The 27,500-nt window shown below is 48.0% G+C and overlaps 2 protein-coding genes, 10 non-coding genes and 1 pseudogene across 18 annotated transcripts in view; 3 read left to right on the top strand and 10 right to left on the bottom strand.

The window, feature by feature from the left end:
- Window positions 1–5,510, bottom strand: part of LOC114842212 (uncharacterized) — a 7,605-nt gene extending 2,095 nt beyond the window's left edge. The window contains exons 1-11 of one of the 7 annotated variants that reach the window (XM_055502651.1): window positions 4,713–5,510; window positions 4,560–4,612; window positions 3,761–4,069; window positions 3,547–3,592; window positions 3,120–3,362; window positions 1,888–1,978; window positions 1,549–1,778; window positions 1,071–1,433; window positions 720–909; window positions 307–643; window positions 1–186 (exon numbers count right to left, since the gene is read on the bottom strand). The exon at window positions 1–186 is cut by the window's left edge and continues 414 nt beyond it. Coding sequence is in view for 1 of the 7 variants with exons in the window: in XM_055502655.1 (XP_055358630.1) it covers window positions 1–186; window positions 307–643; window positions 720–790 (594 nt within the window). In the remaining 6 variants the exon portion in view is untranslated. The other 6 variants (XM_055502652.1, XM_055502655.1, XM_055502653.1 and 3 more) reach the window with 6 other exon arrangements.
- A 19-nt stretch (window positions 5,511–5,529) lies between these two features.
- Window positions 5,530–5,720, top strand: LOC114842356 (U2 spliceosomal RNA). Its single transcript, XR_003783381.1, has one exon. It is a non-coding gene; the product is annotated as a U2 spliceosomal RNA (small nuclear RNA).
- Window positions 5,721–9,162: 3,442 nt separating this feature from the next.
- trnad-guc (transfer RNA aspartic acid (anticodon GUC)) lies at window positions 9,163–9,234 on the top strand. Its single transcript has one exon. It is a non-coding gene; the product is annotated as a tRNA-Asp (tRNA).
- Window positions 9,235–12,771: 3,537 nt separating this feature from the next.
- LOC114842279 (5S ribosomal RNA) lies at window positions 12,772–12,890 on the bottom strand. Its single transcript, XR_003783324.2, has one exon. It is a non-coding gene; the product is annotated as a 5S ribosomal RNA (ribosomal RNA).
- A 535-nt stretch (window positions 12,891–13,425) lies between these two features.
- Window positions 13,426–13,544, bottom strand: LOC114842313 (5S ribosomal RNA). The gene has a single exon (XR_003783358.1). It is a non-coding gene; the product is annotated as a 5S ribosomal RNA (ribosomal RNA).
- Window positions 13,545–14,079: 535 nt separating this feature from the next.
- LOC114842388 (5S ribosomal RNA) lies at window positions 14,080–14,198 on the bottom strand. The gene has a single exon (XR_003783413.2). It is a non-coding gene; the product is annotated as a 5S ribosomal RNA (ribosomal RNA).
- Window positions 14,199–14,734: 536 nt separating this feature from the next.
- On the bottom strand, window positions 14,735–14,853 carry LOC114842246 (5S ribosomal RNA). The gene has a single exon (XR_003783292.2). It is a non-coding gene; the product is annotated as a 5S ribosomal RNA (ribosomal RNA).
- Window positions 14,854–15,388: 535 nt separating this feature from the next.
- Window positions 15,389–15,507, bottom strand: LOC114842290 (5S ribosomal RNA). Its single transcript, XR_003783335.1, has one exon. It is a non-coding gene; the product is annotated as a 5S ribosomal RNA (ribosomal RNA).
- A 534-nt stretch (window positions 15,508–16,041) lies between these two features.
- On the bottom strand, window positions 16,042–16,160 carry LOC114842284 (5S ribosomal RNA). Its single transcript, XR_003783328.1, has one exon. It is a non-coding gene; the product is annotated as a 5S ribosomal RNA (ribosomal RNA).
- Window positions 16,161–16,693: 533 nt separating this feature from the next.
- On the bottom strand, window positions 16,694–16,812 carry LOC114842360 (5S ribosomal RNA). The gene has a single exon (XR_003783385.1). It is a non-coding gene; the product is annotated as a 5S ribosomal RNA (ribosomal RNA).
- Window positions 16,813–17,346: 534 nt separating this feature from the next.
- On the bottom strand, window positions 17,347–17,464 carry LOC114842339 (5S ribosomal RNA; annotated as a pseudogene).
- Window positions 17,465–17,998: 534 nt separating this feature from the next.
- On the bottom strand, window positions 17,999–18,117 carry LOC114842309 (5S ribosomal RNA). Its single transcript, XR_003783354.1, has one exon. It is a non-coding gene; the product is annotated as a 5S ribosomal RNA (ribosomal RNA).
- Window positions 18,118–24,431: 6,314 nt separating this feature from the next.
- On the top strand, window positions 24,432–27,202 carry LOC114841837 (uncharacterized). The gene is made up of 5 exons (XM_029127000.2): window positions 24,432–24,472; window positions 24,645–24,867; window positions 26,275–26,365; window positions 26,474–26,703; window positions 26,818–27,202. Exons 1-5 carry the CDS (start codon window positions 24,432–24,434, stop codon window positions 27,184–27,186), a joined length of 954 nt encoding a protein of 317 aa, XP_028982833.1. The 3' UTR covers window positions 27,187–27,202.
- The last annotated feature ends 298 nt before the right edge of the window (window positions 27,203–27,500 follow it).

Genomic DNA, 27,500 nt, shown 5'->3' with positions numbered 1-27,500 from the left:
CAAAATTTTGGGGACCGGTTGATTAGCCAGTCGGAACCTTTGTATGACTCCACTGCACATTGGTGCCAGCTTCACTGTGGACTCCTCACAGGTCAACACAAAGGTCACTATTTGGGAGAATTCATTGGCAATACTGGTGAACCACTGAGCTGAGCCATGGCCCTCTCCAGACAGTTTCTTCACCACCTAGAGCATACAGAGAATTTGGTAAGATCGAGTAATTTATTTTACGGAGAGAAACATTTGTTAACAAAAGTATAGCAAGCAGTTGTATTCCACTAATGTTTGTTATGGGGATTTACATACTTTCTTGGTGGAATCCATTTTTAACACTGTGCCAAAAGTGGAAAGGATCTGGTTCCGGTAGTCCTGGACATTATTGGCCTCAGCTAGAAGAAAGGCGTGGCGCAAAAGTGGGGCAGAAGGCAGCTCTCTTGGAGGAGGTGGAGCCTGGAACCTGTGCCTCAATGCAGAAACAATTCCTCCGGGTTCTGCCACAGTCATGAGCAGCGTGGTGTACAGATCCTTGCGGTGAAGGTACTCTTCGTGATGATTTTCCTGGATCTGCCGCCACACTTTGATCATTGTGTTCCCTTCAGTCCTGTCACGCAGAAGACGCACAACGTTTTTGTCCACGCCACGTCTGTAAGCAGAGCCAGTTGAGTCAGCTGAACCACTGCTGTTTGCTTAAATTCACACTATGCATTCAGTTTACTCACTTGCTAGTGAGAACAGAAGGAAACATGGCTTGAAGGGCTTCGCTCAGCTGTGCCAGAATAGCAGCATCCATGCAAGCCACCGTCCGACCGTAATGCCCTCATGGTTCCTGCCTGCCTTGGTACATGGGCCACAGCACAAAACCTCAGTCAGCATTGTGTACCAGCTGGACCCGTCGCAGATGTGACGAGGCTGTAAACAAAACAAGCAGATCAAATAAAGGCATAAAATCACATCAACTGCTCCTTTTCCTGAGCTCAGACAGATGCTAGTTACACAGCACTCTATTTGAGTAAATAAATGAAGTACAAGATCACCAATAAAGTAAACATTTGAGACAAGGTAAGTCAGACCCGGTGGTGATAGCCAGACTTGTAGAGGTGCACGTCCTTTCCTGCCCCCACACACTTGTCACCTCGTGGACACTTCAGGGAGCACCTCCAAACCCCAACTGGACGCCACACAAACAGACGGCTTCGGAAAAAAAGCTGTGGGCCTGGCAGAACCCCTCCGACATAGGCCGGAGGTTCTGGAGGGTAGAACCACATGCGGTCAGATGCCATCACCCGTCTCCTCTTGAGCACACCAGTGTTGTCTTTGTACACATGAACAGCGGTGAACATTCCTCTTGTGGTGTCCTCCTTAAGCCAGTGAATGTCAGCAGATGGGATGCCATCAGGTTTCTCCCACAGGCGCACCCAACCGTCTAACTCCACCTGCAAAATAAATGGTGCATACAAGAGCACGTCTGGTGATTCTTGTCTACAGAATGACATTAAAACGTAGGATTCTCATTCATGCTGCTTGCATTTAAATCCAAGTATAACTTACAGGTAAGTCACTTAGAGGTGTCTGCAAAGGAGGAACACCACCCTGGGATGTGGATGGAGCCTCTGTGGGCTGAACAGTAGACTCTGGCTCATCCAGCCAGGCAGCAGACGTGTTCTGTGAGGCTGAGTGACGCTTCTCATCCGGGGGGTGTAATGCATGTTTGGATGTCTTTGAAGGCGAATTCAAGGGCAGGGGATCCCGGGAATGTGACTTCTGGGACTTTATTCTATCTAACAAGTAATAAAACAAAAGTAGTGTAAGTGTAATAAGGTGTAATAAAAAATGTTCTACTATGAAACAAACCATTGAACAACCATTAACTTTCTGCATGTCACTTACCTTCCACAGCCTGGGATGCAGCTGCCAGTTCATCATCATCATCATCCTCTGGCCATGAGGAGGGCCTGAAACTGGAGGTCCTTGTCTTCAGCTGCCATACACCAAACAGTATTTAGCTTTACAGATGGACCATTTGTGATTTGAACTGAAACATGATTAACATTCTTTATGTCACACTTCCATCCTCCTTGTCATTAATATATCTCCTGAAATTCTTCATCTGCATACTTGTGATGTGGGTCAGTGGTGTGTTCAACCACCTCCTCACAGAACTGTTTGCCTTCTTTATTATGTCCCTCTGTTCATTGCTAAATTTCTCTGGACTGTCCCTTTGAACGCTATATTGTTGGTAGAGTTCCCACATCTCCTGAAACGTGTGGCCCTCAAACCCTCTCTGACCGTAGATACACCTGTCCACATTCGCCTCAAGGACAATGGAGACTTGTGGGAAGCTCTCTGCATACTCTGTCAGGTAGTCTTTAAGCCACTGGTTGGCTCTCTCTACTGTAGTATATTTATGTATCATATTATATATTATTATATAGGTAGTGAACAATATGTTCTGGTCAGGTTAAGATGCAGCGACTGTTCCTCAACCCTTGCAGTTTGGCAGGGTCGTTGTCTGGGGAGCATCTGGGATAGACTCCAGGAAACAGACATTTACATTTACTTTTAGCAGTAAAATTGATCATTGCTTATGAGAGAAGTACAGAGAGTAGATGGGTTTGAGTTCCCACATCTCCTGAAACGTGTGGCCCTCAAACCCTCTCTGACCGTAGATACACCTGTCCACATTCGCCTCAAGGACAATGGAGACTTGTGGGAAGCTCTCTGCATACTCTGTCAGGTAGTCTTTAAGCCACTGGTTGGCTCTCTCTACTGTAGTATATTTATGTATCATATTATATATTATTATATAGGTAGTGAACAATATGTTCTGGTCAGGTTAAGATGCAGCGACTGTTCCTCAACCCTTGCAGTTTGGCAGGGTCGTTGTCTGGGGAGCATCTGGGATAGACTCCAGGAAACAGACATTTACATTTACTTTTAGCAGTAAAATTGATCATTGCTTATGAGAGAAGTACAGAGAGTAGATGGGTTTGTGTGTCCTCAGTGACTGGGGTGAAAGCGTTTGCTTGAACTGGGTTCGCAGAATCTGTGTTCGCAGAATCTGTTGCGTAAACTGTTTATCCGAGCTGTTCCTAAGGAAATATTCAAAATGTCACACCGACCTGGGAAAGGAATTAGGAGGTTGATGGTGGGCCAGATGCATCCGGGAGCTGGACAGATAACACGGCCCAGCGCCAGGACCTTCAGAGTAGCCGAGAAAAACATCTACACGTCCTTATTTGGACATGTGGAAAGATTTTAGGTGGTGGTTAAAAGCAGGCCTTCACAGGCTGGGGTTTTCAGAGCGCTTCGCAGAGGGTCCGCTGGTAGCACACAGCGGACCTTTTCCGACCTCTCAGTTCTCTCTGCAGAGGAACAAGCAGGTGAATTTGGTTTCTGCCTCTCTTGCTATTACTCTTTTGTAATCATTATCTGATTGATTTAATTTGTCATGTATAATAAATTTTTATGCTATTGATTTAAACTTCAAAGATGAGTTCTTGTGAAATCTCTGTCGTGGTTGAAGAGAATAGAAATACACGACACTACCTTTCTATGGGGGTTTGACATCTCTGTTCTGTGCTTGTCAACTATGCTGCAATCACAAAGGTACATGAATTTAGTTGGGTCATTATTCTCACTGAAGTTCCTAAAGGAACAATGAACCTGAATAAACCCCAAAACGCTGATGAACGTCAAAGGCTTGTAACATGTTGCCCCTGTAGTTTTTCACCTACAAAAGTGATAAACGTAACACACTTACTACTTCATATAGCCTACGTCGTTCTCCACAAGCCAGTGGAAAGGTGCGTGTCCGTACTGGCCGAACAGCAACACCAGCCGTCCCAGACACTGCTGTCGTGACGGTGCAGGGACTCCCTCTGCTTGGAGGAATGTCTCTGCATGGTCCAGTGCAGTGAGTGGGTTCAGCAGCTCCAGGGGAGGTTTTGGGAAGACCTTTTTCTTCTCCCGGTAAAGACGTGCCTCTTTAGTCGACAGCAGCACAGCCTGCTGACGATGTGCAGGGGCGCCTGGGTTCACAACGCGGATTGTTGCCATCTTTACCTGTGGCCTATTAACAAGTAGAATATGAATGCACTGACAGAAGTAGAGAACAGAATATGGAGGCATCTGCACCCACAGAACAGTGTTAACTACTGAGATGAGTGGGGCGTGTAGTACAAAGCACAAACTGCCTGTTACAGCATCGTTACAGATCCATACATACAGTAGTTTAAAGTATTCTTTCTTTAAATAATTGTTTAATGACCAATTACATTATTCATATTCAAGCTATTTCATAAGCTTTGGTGTTTAGTTCTTTTTTAGTAGGAGCTCATTTTAGACAGTATTTCTACATGAACTGGATAAATGACTTGCTGAAGTACATACCAATAGTTTTCACTCTTTTCATTTTAAGCAAACGCGTTAACGTTACAAAATATGTTCTTTATCAGGAAACAAACTCGGACCTACGAATAGAGTCGAGAAAGTAACGGTACATGAACTCATATTCATCTTCGTCCTCGTAGCTGTCGCGGAAAACAACACTTGATACTTACCGCAAACAGAGGTTTTGTATGTCCGGTCACCGTGTGTGCGCATTTAATGGCCACTGAAAAGAATAGGACTGTATTTAAGCAACGTACAGGAATAAAATCTGGTGTCCGGCAAAAAAAAAGTCAGCGTCTGTCCAGCCGATGTGTTTACTGTACCTTTGGAAACGAGCGCTGTGATTGGTTGTTGGGGGTCCGCGTGTCGACTCAGCCCCGACAAATCGGACAGCGTAACTGTCTACGGTGACCTGTAGACCGTAGACATTCCACACTGTAGACTGTAGACTTTGCACTACCGTAGAAACAGGTTCTGCGATCTCCCCAAATGTGGGAATCTTGACTGCATAATTTCTGGTAGTGGGGGACTGTGTTCGCGCTCTCCTCTGATTAAGTGTTCAAAAGATATTGTCGCTGACTGTCGCATGAATCCCATGAATGAAGCTATGGCTCACGTAAAAAATCTGCTCTCAGATTTGTTCTGTAACTATTCTACTGTAATAAATACAAGCTTCATTCATTCAGTTGAGTGTTACCGTACCCGTTTTATTTATTACATTTCGATGCATTTCTCTTTTCTCCACTAGATGTGGAAGCTGCAGTTTTATTTGTCAACTTATTAATCGAGCAAACAGTTTTTCTTCAGTGAGAAAGATGATAGATTTGTTGGTATTAGCTCATATGAGGCTAGACTAGTTAGCATAGAAGTAATAATGACAAACGTCATCAGCACCAATTTATTATGAATCCTATTGGACAATAGCCTGTCACATGACCCAGTGGCGCCCTACTAACCATGTCTTTAAACATTTAAAGAACAACCCTTTGTTTTCTGTAAGCGTTGCACATCTTAGCATTTGGTCCCACTGGACCACACTGCTAAACTCTAATCTACTGGTCAACTGAACGTAGACGTTTGCACCGTCACTGAGACTGACTGTTGGGAGAATGTGTACTTCAGCTTCTACGTCATGGCAGTATCGCTTCTCGGCCTTTTGGCTAAGATCAAGTGTATTATCTGTTCTTATCAGTTTAATATCTGATACGTCCCCTACCTGGGGACCATATATTAAATTGTTTTTTGGAGCAGGGAGATGGAATAGGGGCTTGCTCCGTCCACTCCGCGCATCGACCCAGTATTGCAGTACTTCTTGGAACGGTGCACCCAGTATGGATGTAAAAATGGTAGATTCTGCTCATTATTCATTAGAAAGTTATGTATCCATATGTTTGACAGGATATTGATCTCCACAAAACTCAGTGTAAAATACTTTGTAACATCTAAGATGTGGTTCCACTACACAGCAATGTCAAACTGTCCACCTACAGATTGTATGACATATGCAGGAACCACTCATGAAAAGCATCTCCTGATCTCAGCTCAGTTCTAAATGAGGTTCAGTGACACAGATTCATGTAAACGCCAAGTCATATATTCAAAGATTGTGATCCCAACGTAGTCATCATGTGCTCTGTGACTGGTTAGGTTCAACACTCTTCTTGTAACATTCTTACAAAAACAACTAATCTCTTGTGTCCCGTCATACATCAAGTTCTAACATCTGATATTCTGTTTGACCGTCTAATAGTTTATGGTTTGTATCTGTCCTTTACACCCTGATCATGGTATCTCCCCTGCCAGGTAATTATGAGTTGCTGAACCCGCGCTCAGGAGAGCCTTTCACACGTGATCGCTAATGACTGACGGTGCTGAAAATCTTTGAACTCACAAAGTACAACATCCTAGAGGGACATCTCCCATCATGCATTACTGGAGTTAATGCGGTTCCTCAAGTCACGGCTGAAATTAGACAATCAGGGCGCAAAAGGGCAAGAGGAAAAGGTGTCAAATTTGTCCGCGCGCGAGGGACCGCAAAACAAACAACGTTTGCCATCGGTGCGAGAGATACATCTGCCACAGATATTTGCTCTTCTGCTGTTCAGACTGCGCCCCTCACTCCTGAAGATAATTTGTTTGTTCATTAGAAAATGAAATAATAATAATCATAATACTAATAAGGGCCGGCACGGTGGTGCGGTGGGTAGCACTGTCGCCTCACAGCAGGAAGGTTCTGGGTTCGATTCCCGGAGGCGGCCCTGGTGCCTCTCTGTGTGGAGTTTGCACATTCTCCCCGTGTTTGCGTGGGTTCTCTCCGGGTTCTCCGGCTTCCTCCGGAGGTTAGGTTGATTGGCTTACCATTGCCTGTAGGTGTGAGTGAATGGTTGTCTGTCTATGTGTTGCCCTGCGATGGACTGGCGACCTGTCCAGAGTGTACCCTGCCCCCGCAGCCAGCTGGGATAGGCTCCAGCACCCCTGTGACCCCGCACTAGGGAGTAAGCGGTTAAGAAAATGGATGGATGGATAATACTAATAATATTCCGTGTGTTTTATACTATTGTTGATGTTTTTGTTGTTGTCAGTGTAGTAACACTATTTACAAAATAAGTGTAATATGAAAAAGAAAAAGAATTAATAAAATAAAGCAAAAGCATTTGAATTTGGGTATTTTGTTTTTTTTTTTTCTCCAACCTGGGATTTTCTCCAACCTGGAGACAACAAGTTTCCAACTTGGAAACACACAACGTCACGGCCCTCCTTGTATTCCCACACACACACACACACACACACACACACACACACACACACACACACACACACACACACACAGTTTCTCCAGACAGAGATTCTCCATCCTCCAACCTGTGGATCCTCCTAACCTGCACTTTCTGTGTCCTCGTGGGGTCCGGCGTGACCCCCAGCTACCTCCTCCTAACCTGCACTTTCTGTGCACTCGTGGGGTCTGGCGTGACCCCCACCTCCCTCCTCCTAACCTGCACGTTCGCTTTCCTCCTGGGGTCCGGCGTGACCAACACCTCCCTCCTCCTAACCTGCACGTTCCCTTTCCTCGTGGGGTCCGGCGTGACCAACACCTCCCTCCTCCTAACCTGCACGTTCGCTTTCCTCCTGGGGTCCGGTGTGACCCCCACCTCCCTCCTCCTAACCTGCACGTTTGCTTTCCTCCTGGGGTCTGGCGTGACCCCCTCCTCCCTCCTCCCAACCTGCACGTTTCGCTTTCCTCCTGGGGTCCGGCGTGACCCCCACCTCCCTCCTCCCAACCTGCACGTTCGCTTTCCTCCTGGGGTCTGGCGTGACCCCCTCCTCCTTCCTTCCAACCTGCACGTTCGCTTTCCTCCTGGGGTCCGGCGTGACCCCCACCTCCCTCCTCCCAACCTGGACGTTCGCTTTCCTCCTGGGGTCCGGTGTGACCCCCACCTCCCTCCTCCTAACCTGCACGTTCTGTGTCCTCGTGGGGTCCGGCGTGACCCCCTCCTCCCTCCTCCCAACCTGCACTTTCTGTGTCCTCGTGGGGTCTAGCGTGACCCCCGCCTCCCTCCTCCCTACCTGCACTTTCTCTGTCCTCGTGGGGTCCGGCGTTACCCCCTCCTCCCTCCTCCCAACCTGCACGTTCTGTGCCCTCGTGGGGTCCGGCGTGACCCCCTCCTCCCTCCTCCCAACCTGCACGTTCGCTTTCCTCCTGGGGTCCGGCATGACCCCCACCTCCCTCCTTCTAACCTGCACGTTCGCTTTCCTCCTGGGGTCTGGCGTGACCCCCTCCTCCCTCCTCCCTCCTCCCAACCTGCACGTTCGCTTTCCTCCTGGGGTCTGGCGTGACCCCCTCCTCCCTCCTCCCAACCTGCACGTTCTGTGTCCTCGTGGGGTCTGGCGTGACCCCCTCCTCCCTCCTCCTACCCTGCACGTTCGCTTTCCTCCTGGGGTCTGGCGTGACCCCCACCTCCCTCCTCCTAACCTGCACGTTCGCTTTCCTCCTGGGGTCTGGCGTGACCCTGACCACCACCCCCCCACTGCACATCCTCACCCACTTGTGGGGTCAGATGTAAAACCCTCCTCCGTTGCCCTCGTGGGGTCTAAAAATGAGAGCTGCGTGAGGGTTAAATATAATTCCTTCTCAAGTCCAAATTAGTACGCCAGAGTATGCTAGCAAAAAGTGCAGCCGTTGACAACCCTCCTCTGCAGTGTCTCTAGGACCTTTGGAGTCCTGCCAGTTCAGTATTTTGTGTTGATGTGCGTTTCAAAGTGTCATTCAGGCTGAAAAGCAAGCAATGATAGCATGTCTTTTTGGAATGTTGACAGGACAGTCCTTTAGTGAACAAAAACTTTCCAGTGCACTTTGCCATATTCTGGAACTTCTTCACAGGAAATGCAGTTTCGACTGGCCATTTTGTGAAGGCTCATGGGCTGTCACACACATTAATTACCTACATCGGACAAAAAATTATTTTAAATTTTCTGCCTGGTTTCAAACCAGGGGCCTTTTACGTATGATGCAAATGTGATAGCCACTACACCACAGAACGCTGAGAGAGACAGTTCTTGAGGAAAGAGCCTTCCAAAAAACCTGTTGCAGGTGCCCACTATGCTTTCCATGGGTACATGTGAATCAATGGAGCTAAAGCGGAGCCCCCAAGGGTTTTTGGTCACTTTGCTAAATCCTTAAACCACAAACTTGCTTTGTTGCAGCTAAAATCCCACACAAAAATTGTGTGTTACGTGTGAGTTGGGCATTCACAGACCACTAGATGGCGAACTTGGTCCTCGTTAGTATAGTGGCCAGTATCTCCGCTTGTCACGCGGAAGACCAGGGTTCGATTCCCTGACGGGGAGTGTTTTTCTTTGTCATCCCTCCACACGATGCATGAATTTACTTTCTTTTATAAATACCAGCTGAGGATAACTGCTTTTGACCACCACAAAGTACCTTTTTTTTACTGGAGTAGCTCAGGCGGGAGAGCGTTAGACTGAAGATCTGCATCCTTCGGTCCATCTCAGGTTTCAGCAACAGATGTACAAACTCTCAGATGCAAGACGCAACCATGTCCTCACGTTTCATCTGGTGCTTTTTAGAAGAATCAACAGATCATGTGTCATGCATTTTTACTATATTTATATTTTGTACATGGCTACAGTGGCATAAAAATAGCCCCTTCATAGAGAAAGTTGAAAGAAAAACGTACCTGTTTTTGCCTGGCATCAAACAAGGGACCTTTTGCGTGTGAAGCAAACGTGATAACCACTACATGACCATGCCATGTTGCACATTGACTTCCTTTTTAAGCAGAATCTTTGACTCACTTTTTGAACTACATGACTTTGAATTGCTCTTGCTAAATCCAACGTTGTGGTTCCTGGACAGAAAATTATCTAATGCAGCCTAAAACGCTAACAGGTCTAGGACCTCCATTCCAACACACACTCCTCTGGCTAGACACACCAACAATGGCAGCCACCCAAGATGGCTGCAACAGTTGACTGCTCTCTTCTCAAGACCCTCTTGCCCCCTTAAATATAATTCCTTCTCAAGTCCAAATTAGTACGCCAGAGTATGCTAGCAAAAAGTGGATCCGTTGACAACCCTCCTCTGCAGTGTCTCTAGGACCTTTGGAGTCCTGCCAGTTCAGCATTTTGTGTTGATGTGTGTTTCAAAGTTTCATTCAGGCTGAAAAGCAAGCAACGATAGCATGTCTTTTTGGAATGTTGACAGGACAGTCCATTAGTGAACAAAAACTTGCCAGTGCACTTTGCCATATTCTGGGACTCCTTCACAGGAAATGCAGTTTCGACTGGCCATTTTGTGAAGGCTCATGGGCTGTCACACACATTGATTACCTACATCGGACAAAAAATTACTTTAAAGTTTCTGCCTGGTTTCAAACCAGGGGCCTTTTGCGTGTGAGGCAAATGTGACACCACAGAACGCAGAGAGAGATAGTTCTTGAGAAAGGAGCCTTCCAAAAAAACCTGTTGCAGGTGCCCACTATGCTTTCCATGGGTACATGTGAATCAATGGAGCTAAAGCGGAGCCCCCAAGGGTTTTTGGTCACTTTGCTAAGTCCTTAAACCACAAACTTGCTTTGTTGCACCTACAATCCCACACAAAAATTGTGTGTTACGTGTGAGTTGGTTATCCACAGACCACAAGATGGCGAACTTGGTCCTCGTTAGTATAGTGGCCAGTATCTCCGCTGGTCACGTGGAAGACCAGGGTTCCATTCCCTGACGGGGAGTGTTTTTCTTTGTCATCCCTCCACACGATGCATGAATTTACTTTCTTTTATAAATACCAGCTTAGGATAACTGCTTTTAACCACCACAAAGTACCTCTTTTTTACTGGAGTAGCTCAGGCGGGAGAGTGTTAGACTGAAGATCTGCATCCTTCGGTCCATCTCAGGTTTCAGCAACAGATGTACAAACTCTCAGATGCAAGACGCAACCATGTCCTCACGTTTCATTTGGTGCTTTTTAGAAGAATCAACAGATCATGTGTCATGCATTTTTACTATATTGATATTTTGTACATGGCTACAGTGGCATAAAAATAGCCCCTTCATAGAGAAAGTTGAAAGAAAAACGTACCTGTTTCCGCCTGGCATCAAACAAGGGACCTTTTGCGTGTGAAGCAAACGTGATAGCCACTACATGACCACGTCATGTTGCACATTGACTTCCTTTTTAAGCAGAATCTTCGACTCACTTTTTGAACAACATGACTTTGAATTGCTCTTGCTATATCCGACGTTGTGGTTCCTGGACAGAAAATTATCTAGTGCAGCCTAAAACCCTAACAGGTCCATGACCTCCATTCCAACACACACTCCTCTGGCTAGACACACCAACAATGGCAGCCACCCAAGATGGCTGCAACAGTTGACTGCTCTCTTCTCAAGACCCTCTTGCCCCCTTAAATATAATTCCTTCTCAAGTCCAAATTAGTACGCCAGAGTATGCTAGCAAAAAGTGGATCCGTTGACAACCCTCCTCTGCAGTGTCTCTAGGACCTTTGGAGTCCTGCCAGTTCAGCATTTTGTGTTGATGTGCGTTTCAAAGTTTCATTCAGGCTGAAAAGCAAGCAACGATAGCATGTCTTTTTGGAATGTTGACAGGACAGTCCATTAGTGAACAAAAACTTGCCAGTGCACTTTGCCATATTCTGGGACTCCTTCACAGGAAATGCAGTTTCGACTGGCCATTTTGTGAAGGCTCATGGGCTGTCACACACATTAATTACCTACATCGGACAAAAAATTATTTTAAAGTTTCTGCCTGGTTTCAAACCAGGGGCCTTTTACGTATGATGCAAATGTGATAGCCACTACACCACAGAACGCTAGAGAGAGACTAGTTCTTGAGGAAAGAGCCTTCCAAAAAAACCTGTTGCAGGTGCCCACTATGCTTTCCATGGGTACATGTGAATCAATGGAGCTAAAGCGGAGCCCCCAAGGGTTTTTGGTCACTTTGCTAAGTCCTTAAACCACAAACTTGCTTTGTTGCACCTACAATCCCACACAAAAATTGTGTGTTACGTGTGAGTTGGTTATCCACAGACCACAAGATGGCGAACTTGGTCCTCGTTAGTATAGTGGCCAGTATCTCCGCTGGTCACGTGGAAGACCAGGGTTCCATTCCCTGACGGGGAGTGTTTTTCTTTGTCATCCCTCCACACGATGCATGAATTTACTTTCTTTTATAAATACCAGCTGAGGATAACTGCTTTTGACCACCACAAAGTACCTCTTTCTTACTGGAGTAGCTCAGGCGGGAGAGTGTTAGACTGAAGATCTGCATCCTTCGGTCCATCCCAGGTTTCAGCAACAGATGTACAAACTCTGAGATGCAAGACGCAACCATGTCCTCACGTTTGATTTGGTGCTTTTTAGAAGAATCAACAGATCATGTGTCATGCATTTCTACTATATTGATATTTTGTACATGGCTACAGTGGCATAACAATAGCCCCTGCATAGAGAAAGTTGAAAGAAAAACTTACCTGGTTCTGCCTGGCATCAAACAAGGGACCTTTTGCGTGTGAAGCAAACGTGATAACCACTACATGACCATGCCATGTTGCACATTGACTTCCTTTTTAAGCAGAATCTTCGACTCACTCTTTGAACAACATGACTTTGAATTGCTCTAAGAACGATGCAATTATTGAGTTATCAAAAATTGAACAATCTAGGTGAAATGTCAAATACATAAAATACAAGTAATAAAAAACACAAGATATTATTGCAGAAGATACCTCATAAATCATACAATAACTGCATACAATAAGAAAGAAAACACTTTTCCCATAACACGGTGCAGTATAATGTGGACCTGAGCAAACAGCCCGCTCTGCTAGGGTTGAGGAGAAATGTAAAAGCTTACAGCACCTGGTATTCCCAGGCGGTCTCCCACCTAAGTTCTAACCAGGCCCGACACTGCTTAGCTTCCGAGATCAGATGAGATCGGGCGTGCTCAGGGTGGTATGGCCGCAAGCGAGAGCAGAGAGTGACAGGAGCTCTTTTAAGCTTGCAAGCCACGCCGTTGCATCCACTTGCCTGAATGTGACGTTTATAAAGGACTTAGAACATTTTGGGACGTACACAGAAGGTGGCCATTTTGGCCTTAAACACAATATTTTTTTTTTGTATTTCGCTCTCCCTTTAAACAAAAGAAATAGAGAGAAGCCAAAATCATTACTTGTAATGTGTCACCGACCAAAGGCATGAACTGTGAACAAAGCAAAAGCAGCACTGTGACTGAAAACAGAAAATTCTTGCAGGTAATAGCGTCTGTTGTCTAAGAACGATGCAATTATTGAGTTAACAAATAATTGAACAAACTAGGTGAAATGTCAAATACTTAAAATACAAGTAATAAAAAAGACAAGATATTATTGCAGAACATACCTGATACATCGTACAGTAACTGCATAGAATAAGAAGGAAAACACTTTTCCCATAACACGGTGCAGTATAATGTGGACCTGAGAAAACAGCGCCCCCTGCTAGGGTTGAGGAGAAATGAAAAAAAGCTTACAGCACCTGGTATTCCTAGGCGGTCTCCCATCCAAGTTCTAACCAGGCCCGACACTGCTTAGCTTCCAAGATCAGATGAGATCGGGCGTGGTCAGGGTGGTATGGCCGTAAGCGAGAGCAGAGAGTGACAGGAGCTCTTTTAAGCTTGGCAAGCCACGCCGTTGCATCCACTTGTCTGAATGTGGCATTTGTAAAGGACTTAGAACATTTTGGGACGTACACAGAAGGTGGCCATTTTGGCCTTAAACACAATATCCCCTTTTTTGTATTTCGCTGTCCCTTTAAACAAATCAAATAGAGAGAAGCCAAAGTCATTACCTGTAATGTGTCACCAACCATAGGCATGAACTGTGAACAAAGCAAAAGCAGCACTGTGACTGAAAACAGAAAATTCTTGCAGGTAATAGCGTCTGTTGTCTAAGAACGATGCAATTATAGAGTTAACAAACAATTGAACAATCTAGGTAAAATGTTAAATACATAAAACAGAAGTAATAAAAACAATAGCTATTAATTGCAGAAGATAGGTCATAAATCATATAATAACTGCATAGAATAAGAAAGAAAACACTTTTCCCATAACACGGTGCAGTATAATGTGGACCTGAGCAAACAGCCCGCTCTGCTAGGGTTGAGGAGAAATGTAAAAGCTTACAGCACCTGGTATTCCCAGGCGGTCTCCCATCGAAGTTCTAACCAGGCCCGACACTGCTTAGCTTCCGAGATCAGATGAGATCGGGCGTGCTCAGGGTGGTATGGCCGTAAGCGAGAGCTGAGAGTGACAGGAGCTCTTTTAAGCTTGGCAAGCCACGCCGTTGCATCCACTTGTCTGAATGTGGCATTTATAAAGGACTTAGAACATTTTGGGACGTACACAGAAGGTGGCCATTTTGGCCTTAAACACAATATCCCCTTTTTTGTATTTCGCTGTTCCTTTAAACAAATCAAATAGAGAGAAGCCAAAGTCATTACTTGTAATGTGTCACCGACCATAGGCATGAACTGTGAACAAAGCAAAAGCAGCACTGTGACTGAAAACAGAAAATTCTTGCAGGTAATAGCGTCTGTTGTCTAAGAACGATGCAATTATAGAGTTAACAAATAATTGAACAATCTAGGTAAAATGTCAAATACATAAAACAGAAGTAATAAAAAACACAAGATAATAATTGCAGAAAATACCTCATAAATCGTACAATAACTGCATAGAATAAGAAAGAAAACTCTTTTCCCATAACACGGTGCAGTATAATGTAGACCTGAGAAAACAGCCCGCTCTACTAGGGTTGAGGAGAAATGTAAAAGCTTACAGCACCTGGTATTCCCAGGCGGTCTCCCATCCAAGTACTAACCAGGCCCAACACTGCTTAGCTTCCGAGATCAGACGAGATCGGGCGTGCTCAGGGTGGTATGGCCATAAGCTAGAGCTGAGAGTGACAGGAGCTCTTTTAAGCTTGGCAAGCCACGCCGTTGCATCCACTTGCCTGAATGTGGCCTTTATAAAGGACTTAGAACATTTTGGGACGTACACAGAAGGTGGCCATTTTGGCCTTAAACACAATATCCCCTTTTTTGTATTTCGCTCTCCCTTTAAACAAAACAGCTAGAGAGAAGCCAAAATCATTACTTGTAATGTGTCACCGACCATAGGCATGAACTGTGAACAAAGCAAAAGCAGCACTGTGACTGAAAACAGAAAATTCTTGCAGGTAAAAGCGTCTGTTGTCTAAGAACGATGCAGTCATTGAGTTAACAAATACTTGAAAAATCTAGGTGAAATGTCAAATACATAAAACAGAAGTAATAAAAACAATAGTTATTAATCGCAGAGGATAGGTCATAAATCATATAATAACTGTATAGAATAAGAAAGAAAAAACTTTTCCCATAACACGGTGCAGTATAATGTGGACCTGAGCAAACAGCCCGCTCTGCTAGGGTTGAGGAGAAATGTAAAAGCTTACAGCACCTGGTATTCCCAAGCGGTTTCCCATCCAAGTTCTAACCAGGCCCGACACTGCTTAGCTTCCGAGATCAGATGAGATCGGGTGTGCTCAGGGTGGTATGGCCGTAAGCGAGAGCGGAGAGTGACAGGAGCTCTTTTAAGCTTGCAAGCCACGCCGTTGCATCCACTTGCCTGAATGTGACGTTTATAAAGGACTTAGAACATTTTGGGATGTACACAGAAGGTGGCCATTTTGGCCTTAAACACAATATCCGCTTTTTTGTATTTCGCTCTCTCTTTAAACAAAACAAATAGAGAGAAGCCAAAATCATTACTTGTAATGTGTCACCGACCATAGGCATGAACTGTGAACAAAGCAAAAGCAGCACTGTGACTGAAAACAGAAAGTTCTTGCAGGTAATAGCGTCTGTTGTCTAAGAACGATGCAATTATAGAGTTAACAAATAATTGAACAATCTAGGTAAAATGTCAAATACATAAAACAGAAGTAATAAAAACAATAGCTATTAATTGCAGAAGATAGGTCATAAATCATATAATAACTGCATAGAATAAGAAAAAAAACACTTTTCCCATAACACGGTGCAGTATAATGTAGACCTGAGCAAACAGCCCGCTCTGCTAAGGTTGAGGGGAAATGTAAAAGCTTACAGCACCTGGTATTCCCAGGCGGTCTCCCATCCATGTACTAACCAGGCCCGACTCTGCTTAGCTTCCGAGATCAGACGAGATCGGGAGTGCTCAGGGTGGTTTGGCCGTAAGCGAGAGCAGAGATTGACAGGAGCTCTTTTAAGCTTGGCAAGCCACGCCGCTGCATCCACTTGCCTGAATGTGGCGTTTATAAAGGACTTAGAACATTTTGGGATGTACACAAAAGGTGGCCATTTTGGCCTTAAACACAATATCCCTTTTTTGTATTTCGATGTCCCTTTAAACAAAACAACTAGAAAGAAGCCAAAATCATTATTTGTAATGTGTCACCGACCATAGGCATGAACTGTGAACAAAGCAAAAGCAGCACTGTGACTGAAAACAGAATATTTTTGCAGGTAATAGCGTCTGTTGTCTAAGAACGATGCAATTATTGAGTAACAAATAATTGAAGAATCTAGGTGAAATGTCAAATACTTAAAATACAAGTAATAAAAAAGACAAGATATTATTGCAGAACATACCTCATACATCGTACAATAACTGCATAGAATAAGAAGGAAAACACTTTTCCCATAACACGGTGCAGTATAATGTGGACCTGAGAAAACAGCCCGCTCTGCTAGGGTTGAGGAGAAATGTAAAAGCTTACAGCACCTGGTATTCCCAGGCGGTCTCCCATCCAAGTACTAACCAGGCCCGACCCTGCTTAGCTTCCGAGATCAGACGAGATCGGGTGTGCTCAGGGTGGTATGGCCGTAAGCGAGAGCTGAGAGTGACAGGAGCTCTTTTAAGCTTGGCAAGCCACGCCGTTGCGTCCACTTGCCTGAATGTGGCGTTTATAAAGGACTTAGAACATTTTGGGAGGTACACAGGAGGTGGCCATTTTGGCCTTAAACACAATATCCCCTTTCTTGTATTTCGCTGTCCCTTTAAACAAAACAACTAGAAAGAAGCCAAAATCATTATTTGTAATGTGTCACCGACCATAGGCATGAACTGTGAACAAAGCAAAGGCAGCACTGTGACTGAAAACAGAAAATTCTTGCAGGTAATACCGTCGGTTGTCTAAGAACGATGCAATTATTGAGTTATCAAAAATTGAACAATCTAGGTGAAATGTCAAATACATAAAAAACAAGTAATAAAAAACACAAGATATTATTGCAGAAGATACCTCATAAATCATACAATAACTGCATAGAATAAGGAAGAAAACACTTTTCCCATAACACGGTGCAGTATAATGTGGACCTGAGCAAACAGCCCGCTCTGCTAGGGTTGAGGAGAAATGTAAAAGCTTACAGCACCTGGTATTCCCACGCGGTCTCCCATGCAAGTTCTAACCAGGCCCGACACTGCTCAGCTTCCAAATCAGACGAGATCGGGCGTGCTCAGGGTGGTATGGCCGTAAGCGAGAGCAGAGAGTGACAGGAGCTCTTTTAAGCTTGGCAAGCCACGCCGTTGCATCCACTTGCCTGAATGTGGCGTTTATAAAGGACTTAGAACATTTTGGGACGTACACAGAAGGTGGCCATTTTGGCCTTAAACACAATATCCGCTTTTTTGTATTTCGCTCTCTCTTTAAACAAAACAAATAGAGAGAAGCCAAAATCATTACTTGTAATGTGTCACCGACCATAGGCATGAACTGTGAACAAAGCAAAAGCAGCACTGTGACTGAAAACAGAAAGTTCTTGCAGGTAATAGCGTCTGTTGTCTAAGAACGATGCAATTATAGAGTTAACAAATAATTGAACAATCTAGGTAAAATGTCAAATACATAAAACAGAAGTAATAAAACAATAGCTATTAATTGCAGAAGATAGGTCATAAATCATATAATAACTGCATAGAATAAGAAAAAAAACACTTTTCCCATAACACGGTGCAGTATAATGTAGACCTGAGCAAACAGCCCGCTCTGCTAGGGTTGAGGGGAAATGTAAAAGCTTACAGCACCTGGTATTCCCAGGCGGTCTCCCATCCAAGTTCTAACCAGGCCCGACACTGCTTAGCTTCCGAGATCAGACGAGATCAGGCGTGCTCAGGGTGGTATGGCCATAAGCTAGAGCAGAAAGTGACAGGAGCTCTTTAAAGCTTGGCAAGCCACGCCGTTGCATCCACTTGCCTGAATGTGGCGTTATATGAGCTAATACCAACAAATCTATCATCTTTCTCACTGAAGAAAAACTGTTTGCTCGATTAATAAGTTGACAAATAAAACTGCAGCTTCCACATCTAGTGGAGAAAAGAGAAATGCATCGAAATGTAATAAATAAAACGGGTACGGTAACACTCAACTGAATGAATGAAGCTTGTATTTATTACAGTAGAATAGTTACAGAACAAATCTGAGAGCAGATTTTTTACGTGAGCCATAGCTTCATTCATGGGATTCATGCGACAGTCAGCGACAATATCTTATGAACACTTAATCAGAGGAGAGCGCGAACACAGTCCCCCACTACCAGAAATTATGCAGTCAAGATTCCCACATTTGGGGAGATCGCAGAACCTGTTTCTACGGTAGTGCAAAGTCTACAGTCTACAGTGTGGAATGTCTACGGTCTACAGGTCACCGTAGACAGTTACGCTGTCCGATTTGTCGGGGCTGAGTCGACACGCGGACCCCCAACAACCAATCACAGCGCTCGTTTCCAAAGGTACAGTAAACACATCGGCTGGACAGACGCTGACTTTTTTTTGCCGGACACCAGATTTTATTCCTGTACGTTGCTTAAATACAGTCCTATTCTTTTCAGTGGCCATTAAATGCGCACACACGGTGACCGGACATACAAAACCTCTGTTTGCGGTAAGTATCAAGTGTTGTTTTCCGCGACAGCTACGAGGACGAAGATGAATATGAGTTCATGTACCGTTACTTTCTCGACTCTATTCGTAGGTCCGAGTTTGTTTCCTGATAAAGAACATATTTTGTAACGTTAACGCGTTTGCTTAAAATGAAAAGAGTGAAAACTATTGGTATGTACTTCAGCAAGTCATTTATCCAGTTCATGTAGAAATACTGTCTAAAATGAGCTCCTACTAAAAAAGAACTAAACACCAAAGCTTATGAAATAGCTTGAATATGAATAATGTAATTGGTCATTAAACAATTATTTAAAGAAAGAATACTTTAAACTACTGTATGTATGGATCTGTAACGATGCTGTAACAGGCAGTTTGTGTCAGGGACTCGGGCTGGCGGCGGACCCACATGCACAGCACGGAGGCGAGGTTATAATCAACAAAAGGTTTATTGCTCAAAGGCACGGTCAGACGGTCCAGGTCATGCACAAAAAGGCTCGGTAAAAGTACAGGCAGGGAACAGGCAAAAACTCACGGTTGGTAGATAATCCAGGGTCGGGCAGGATACACGGTGCAAGCAGGAACAAAACACGAGAAACACAAAACACGGGGACTCAGGAAACTAGGGACGCTCAGCCCAGGGATTCACAAGAAACACGGGACGCTCAACTAACAATCTGGCAAGTGACTACGGGAACAGGAGGTGACTAAATACACGGGTGAGTGATTACTGATGCAGTGCAGGTGAGGATAACGACCGGGTGAAACAAGAACAGCTGTGACGTGACATAACCCGGAAGTGAAGCTAGAACACAAAACAGAGACCGGGAGACTACCAAAATAAAACAGGAAACGGAACCTGGAACCAAAATAAGACAAGGAATCAACTAGAACAAAAACACAGATCATGACAAGAACAAAAACACAGATCATGACAGTACCCCCCCCCCTATGGCGCCTTCCACGGCGCCCACGGAAGCCCCCCCCCCCCCCGAACCAGGGCGGGCGGAGGGTGGTCCCAGGAGGAGGGACCGAATCCCAACCCCTCAAGGCAAACGAGCAGGGTGGGTGGAGGGAGGACCGGAGGAGGGCCAAAACAAGAGTCCACACGAAAAACCCCAAAGTCCATGAACAGGAAAAACAAAAAAAAAGGTCCAGGGATTCCGTCACGGAGGGTGACGGCGTGGCGAGATCCTGCTCAGCAGCCGCTGAGCCGGGGTGGCACTCTTAGTGCCCTTGGGCTGGACCGATGTCCCCGGGAGCCACCCCGAATGGCAACGTTCTCCAGGCGGACGCTGATCCGATGGGCTGAGGAGTCGAGGCGGACGTCGCCGCAGGAGGCAGCGCCATCCGGACAGCAGGAGGCGCCGAGGGCAAGACCACCAGTCCGGCGGCCGAGACAAGGACGAGGCAGGGACCAACGGCGTCCTCCTTGGACCACCGCGACGAGAGGCAGGAACCAGCGGCGTCCTCCTTGGACCACCGCGACGAGAGACAGGAACCGAAGCAGATGCGGTCAGCGCCGGACCGCCAGGAACCGATGCAGATGCGGTCAGCGCCGGACCACCAGGAACCGATGCAGATGCGGTCAGCGCCGGACCACCAGGAACCGATGCAGATGCGGTCAGCGCCGGACCGCCAGGAACCGATGCAGGTGCGGCGAGAGCTGCGACGGGAGCGACCCCCTCCTGGAGGTCGGCAGGAACTACGACGGGAGCGACCCCCTCCTGGAGGTCGGCCGGAACTACGACGGGAGCGACCCCCTCCTGGAGGTCGGCAGGAACTACGACGGGAGCGACCCCCTCCTGGAGGTCGGCAGGAACTACGACGGGAGCGACCCCCTCCTGGAGGTCGGCAGGAACTACGACGGGAGCGACCCCCTCCTGGAGGTCGGCAGGAACTACGACGGGAGCGACCCCCTCCTGGAGGTCGGCAGGAACTACGACGGGAGCGACCCCCTCCTGGAGGTCGGCAGGAACTACGACGGGAGCGACCCCCTCCTGGAGGTCGGCAGGAACTACGGCGGGAGCGACCCCCTCCTGGAGGTCGGCAGGAACTACGACGGGAGCGACCCCCTCCTGGAGGTCGGCAGGAACTACGACGGGAGCGACCCCCTCCTGGAGGTCGGCAGGAACTATGACGGGAGCGACCCCCTCCTGGAGGTCGGCAGGAACTATGACGGGCGCGACCCCCTCCTGGGGGTCGACAGGAACTGCGACTGGCGCGACCTCCGCCTGGAGGTCCGCCAGAGCTGCGACGGGAGCGACCCCCTCCTGGAGGTCGGCAGGAACTATGACGGGAGCGACCCCCTCCTGGAGGTCGGCAGGAACTATGACGGGCGCGACCCCCTCCTGGAGGTCGGCAGGAACTATGACGGGAGCGACCCCCTCCTGGAGGTCCGCCGGGACTGCGACGGGCGCGACCTCCTCCTGGAGGTGCGCAGGAACTGCGGCTGGCGCGACCTCCTCCTGGAGGTGCGCAGGAACTGCGGCTGGCGCGACCTCCTCCTGGAGGTGCGCAGGAACTGCGGCTGGCGCGACCTCCTCCTGGAGGTGCGCAGGAACTGCGGCTGGCGCGACCTCCTCCTGGAGGTGCGCAGGAACTGCGGCTGGCGCGACCTCCTCCTGGAGGTGCGCAGGAACTGCGGCTGGCGCGACCTCCTCCTGGAGGTGCGCAGGAACTGCGGCTGGCGCGACCTCCTCCTGGAGGTGCGCAGGAACTGCGGCTGGCGCGACCTCTTCCTGGAGGTGCGCAGGAACTGCGGCTGGCGCAACCTCCTCCTGGAGGTGCGCAGGAACTGCGGCTGGCGCAACCTCCTCCTGGAGGTGCGCAGGAACTGCAACTGGCGCGACCTCCTTCTGGAGGTGCGCAGGAACTGCGGCTGGCGCGGCCTCCTCCTGGAGGTGCGCAGGAACTGCCGCAGGTGCTGCCTCCTCCTGGGGGCCGGCGGGCGCTGCGGCTCCAAGGGTGACGGGGACTGGAACGACCGCTACAGGGCCGACAGGAGCGGGGACTGGAACGACCGCTACAGGGCCGACAGGAACGGGGTCAGAGACAGGGGTGACCTCTACTTGGCCTACGGGAACGCCCTCAACTTGGCCTACGGGAACGCCCTCAACTTGGCCTACGGGAACGCCCTCAACTTGGCCTACGGGAACGCCCTCAACTTGGCCTACGGGAACGCCCTCAACTTGGCCTACGGGAACGCCCTCAACTTGGTCGACAGGGACAGGAACTGGAACGCCCTCAACTTGGTCGACAGGGACAGGAACTGGAACGACCTCAATTTGGTCGACAGGGACAGGAACGACCTCAATTTGGTCGACAGGGACAGGAACGACCTCAACATGGCCGACAGGAACAGGAACTGGAACGACCTCAATTTGGTCGACAGGGACAGGAACTGGAACGACCTCAATTTGGTCGACAGGGACAGGAACTGGAACGACCTCGACATGGTCGACAGGGACAGGAACTGGAACGACCTCGACATGGCCGACAGGGACAGGAACTGGAACGGCCTCGACATGGCCGACAGGGACAGGAACTGGAACGACCTCTACTTGGCCGACAGGAACTAGAACGGCGTCCTCCTCTGAGGAGCCGACAGGAACTGGAACTAGAACGGCCTCAATATGGCCGACGGGAACAGGAACGGCGTCCTCCTCTGAGGAGCCGACAGGAACTAGAACGGCGTCCTCCTCTGAGGAGCCGACAGGGACTGGAACGGCCGCAACATGGCCGACAGGGACTGGAACGGCCGCAACATGGCCGACAGGGACTGGAACGGCCGCAACATGGCCGACAGGGACTGGAACGGCGTCAACTCCGGAGCTGGCATGACAGCTTACAGCTGCCGAGCTCGACGGGGAAGACGTCGGGCCTGATTGGGTGGGGCTAACAGTCGTCAGACGGACGGTGCCCTCTGACGGGGACAAGGACGGAACTGGGGTCTGGGCAACACACGACTGATCTGGGGTCTGGGCGACACACGGCTGATCTGGGGTCTGGGCGACACACGGCTGATCTGGGGTCTGGGCGACACACGGCTGATCTGGGGTCTGGGCGACACACGGCTGATCTGGGGTCTGGGCGACACACGGCTGATCTGGGGTCTGGGCGACACACGGCTGATCTGGGGTCTGGGCAACACACGGCTGATCTGGGGTCTGGGCAACACACGGCTGAACTGGGGTCTGGACTAGGTTCGACTGGGCTGGAGCCTGGAGACGACAGGGCTGCACCGGGGCATGAGTAACACACGGCTGAACTGGGGTCTGGGCAACGCGCGGCTGAACTGGGGTCTGGGCAGCGCGCGGCTGAACTGGGGACTGAGCAGCGCGCGGCTGAACTGGGGACTGAGCAGCGCGCGGCTGAACTGGAGACTGAGCAGCGCGCGGCTGAACTGGAGACTGAGCAGCGCGCGGCTGAACTGGAGACTGAGAAGCGCGCGGCTGAACTGGAGACTGAGAAGCGCGCGGCTGAACTGGAGACTGAGAAGCGCGCGGCTGAACTGGAGACTGAGAAGCGCGCGGCTGAACTGGAGACTGAGGGCCGCGTGAGAGCAGGAAATCCTCCCAGGGAAACAACCATGGAGCTGGGCAGGTTGGTGCAGGCACGACGATCCGACGGGGCGGGGAGGAGGAAACCGAAACCATCGGCGGTGCGACCGGCGCTGGCGTGGTGCAGAGCGCGTCGCTTAGCTCGTCAGACTTCGCGCACAGTCGCTCATAGAGGCGACGAACACTGGGGTGATCTAACGCGGTGTCATCGTCCTCCAGCGTCAATATCGCCACCTCCACGGCGCAGCGCTGGTCCTCCGGGTTACTAGCCCGTCGGTAATCCTCCGCGAGGATCTCGAAATAAACATGTAGGTCGCTGGGTAGCTCGGCGCAGGTAAACTCCATACTTCCGCGGGAGAGTTATATTCGCCGTAAAAAAAAAAACAAGGAAAAACAGTCACTGACCTGACCGGAGGCTAAGTGCTGGCTGGGTCCAAGTTTGGCCAGATTGTTCTGTCAGGGACTCGGGCTGGCGGCGGACCCACATGCACAGCACGGAGGCGAGGTTATAATCAACAAAAGGTTTATTGCTCAAAGGCACGGTCAGACGGTCCAGGTCATGCACAAAAAGGCTCGGTAAAAGTACAGGCAGGGAACAGGCAAAAACTCACGGTCGGTAGATAATCCAGGGTCGGGCAGGATACACGGTGCAAGCAGGAACAAAACACGAGAAACACAAAACACGGGGACTCAGGAAACTAGGGACGCTCAGCCCAGGGATTCACAAGAAACACGGGACGCTCAACTAACAATCTGGCAAGTGACTACGGGAACAGGAGGTGACTAAATACACGGGTGAGTGATTACTGATGCAGTGCAGGTGAGGATAACGACCGGGTGAAACAAGAACAGCTGTGACGTGACATAACCCGGAAGTGAAGCTAGAACACAAAACAGAGACCGGGAGACTACCAAAATAAAACAGGAAACGGAACCTGGAACCAAAATAAGACAAGGAATCAACTAGAACAAAAACACAGATCATGACAAGAACAAAAACACAGATCATGACAGTTTGTGCTTTGTACTACACGCCCCACTCATCTCAGTAGTTAACACTGTTCTGTGGGTGCAGATGCCTCCATATTCTGTTCTCTACTTCTGTCAGTGCATTCATATTCTACTTGTTAATAGGCCACAGGTAAAGATGGCAACAATCCGCGTTGTGAACCCAGGCGCCCCTGCACATCGTCAGCAGGCTGTGCTGCTGTCGACTAAAGAGGCACGTCTTTACCGGGAGAAGAAAAAGGTCTTCCCAAAACCTCCCCTGGAGCTGCTGAACCCACTCACTGCACTGGACCATGCAGAGACATTCCTCCAAGCAGAGGGAGTCCCTGCACCGTCACGACAGCAGTGTCTGGGACGGCTGGTGTTGCTGTTCGGCCAGTACGGACACGCACCTTTCCACTGGCTTGTGGAGAACGACGTAGGCTATATGAAGTAGTAAGTGTGTTACGTTTATCACTTTTGTAGGTGAAAAACTACAGGGGCAACATGTTACAAGCCTTTGACGTTCATCAGCGTTTTGGGGTTTATTCAGGTTCATTGTTCCTTTAGGAACTTCAGTGAGAATAATGACCCAACTAAATTCATGTACCTTTGTGATTGCAGCATAGTTGACAAGCACAGAACAGAGATGTCAAACCCCCATAGAAAGGTAGTGTCGTGTATTTCTATTCTCTTCAACCACGACAGAGATTTCACAAGAACTCATCTTTGAAGTTTAAATCAATAGCATAAAAATTTATTATACATGACAAATTAAATCAATCAGATAATGATTACAAAAGAGTAATAGCAAGAGAGGCAGAAACCAAATTCACCTGCTTGTTCCTCTGCAGAGAGAACTGAGAGGTCGGAAAAGGTCCGCTGTGTGCTACCAGCGGACCCTCTGCGAAGCGCTCTGAAAACCCCAGCCTGTGAAGGCCTGCTTTTAACCACCACCTAAAATCTTTCCACATGTCCAAATAAGGACGTGTAGATGTTTTTCTCGGCTACTCTGAAGGTCCTGGCGCTGGGCCGTGTTATCTGTCCAGCTCCCGGATGCATCTGGCCCACCATCAACCTCCTAATTCCTTTCCCAGGTCGGTGTGACATTTTGAATATTTCCTTAGGAACAGCTCGGATAAACAGTTTACGCAACAGATTCTGCGAACACAGATTCTGCGAACCCAGTTCAAGCAAACGCTTTCACCCCAGTCACTGAGGACACACAAACCCATCTACTCTCTGTACTTCTCTCATAAGCAATGATCAATTTTACTGCTAAAAGTAAATGTAAATGTCTGTTTCCTGGAGTCTATCCCAGATGCTCCCCAGACAACGACCCTGCCAAACTGCAAGGGTTGAGGAACAGTCGCTGCATCTTAACCTGACCAGAACATATTGTTCACTACCTATATAATAATATATAATATGATACATAAATATACTACAGTAGAGAGAGCCAACCAGTGGCTTAAAGACTACCTGACAGAGTATGCAGAGAGCTTCCCACAAGTCTCCATTGTCCTTGAGGCGAATGTGGACAGGTGTATCTACGGTCAGAGAGGGTTTGAGGGCCACACGTTTCAGGAGATGTGGGAACTCTACCAACAATATAGCGTTCAAAGGGACAGTCCAGAGAAATTTAGCAATGAACAGAGGGACATAATAAAGAAGGCAAACAGTTCTGTGAGGAGGTGGTTGAACACACCACTGACCCACATCACAAGTATGCAGATGAAGAATTTCAGGAGATATATTAATGACAAGGAGGATGGAAGTGTGACATGAAGAATGTTAATCATGTTTCAGTTCAAATCACAAATGGTCCATCTGTAAAGCTAAATACTGTTTGGTGTATGGCAGCTGAAGACAAGGACCTCCAGTTTCAGGCCCTCCTCATGGCCAGAGGATGATGATGATGATGAACTGGCAGCTGCATCCCAGGCTGTGGAAGGTAAGTGACATGCAGAAAGTTAATGGTTGTTCAATGGTTTGTTTCATAGTAGAACATTTTTATTACACCTTATTACACTTACACTACTTTTGTTTTATTACTTGTTAGATAGAATAAAGTCCCAGAAGTCACATTCCCGGGATCCCCTGCCCTTGAATTCGCCTTCAAAGACATCCAAACATGCATTACACCCCCCGGATGAGAAGCGTCACTCAGCCTCACAGAACACGTCTGCTGCCTGGCTGGATGAGCCAGAGTCTACTGTTCAGCCCACAGAGGCTCCATCCACATCCCAGGGTGGTGTTCCTCCTTTGCAGACACCTCTAAGTGACTTACCTGTAAGTTATACTTGGATTTAAATGCAAGCAGCATGAATGAGAATCCTACGTTTTAATGTCATTCTGTAGACAAGAATCACCAGACGTGCTCTTGTATGCACCATTTATTTGCAGGTGGAGTTAGACGGTTGGGTGCGCCTGTGGGAGAAACCTGATGGCATCCCATCTGCTGACATTCACTGGCTTAAGGAGGACACCACAAGAGGAATGTTCACCGCTGTTCATGTGTACAAAGACAACACTGGTGTGCTCAAGAGGAGACGGGTGATGGCATCTGACCGCATGTGGTTCTACCCTCCAGAACCTCCGGCCTATGTCGGAGGGGTTCTGCCAGGCCCACAGCTTTTTTTCCGAAGCCGTCTGTTTGTGTGGCGTCCAGTTGGGGTTTGGAGGTGCTCCCTGAAGTGTCCACGAGGTGACAAGTGTGTGGGGGCAGGAAAGGACGTGCACCTCTACAAGTCTGGCTATCACCACCGGGTCTGACTTACCTTGTCTCAAATGTTTACTTTATTGGTGATCTATAAAAACTAATTAACTAACTAACAAACGAGAGCAAAACAAGTAAACGCAAACATTTAAGAGTGCTGCTTTTCTGAAATGTAGATTTACTGTATCATTTAATTCAGGAAGACGCCTGCAGTCCAAGTCCTCTTCCGGGCTTTGACAAGCTGGAGAAACAGACAGCTGGCATCCACATGGCAGCTTTTCAGTGCCACACACCACCACCCCTGCTTCTCCCACGGCTGGCGATCAAAACCCCTGTCACATCCACAGTCACCAGGCCTTTAACCACTGTG

This window comes from Betta splendens, chromosome 15 (assembly GCF_900634795.4).
Source record: "Betta splendens chromosome 15, fBetSpl5.4, whole genome shotgun sequence".
In the NCBI taxonomy this organism is placed as follows: Eukaryota; Metazoa; Chordata; class Actinopteri; order Anabantiformes; family Osphronemidae; genus Betta; species Betta splendens.
Note: the sequence above shows the minus strand (reverse complement) of the source record. Positions and strands in the feature narration are given on the sequence as shown.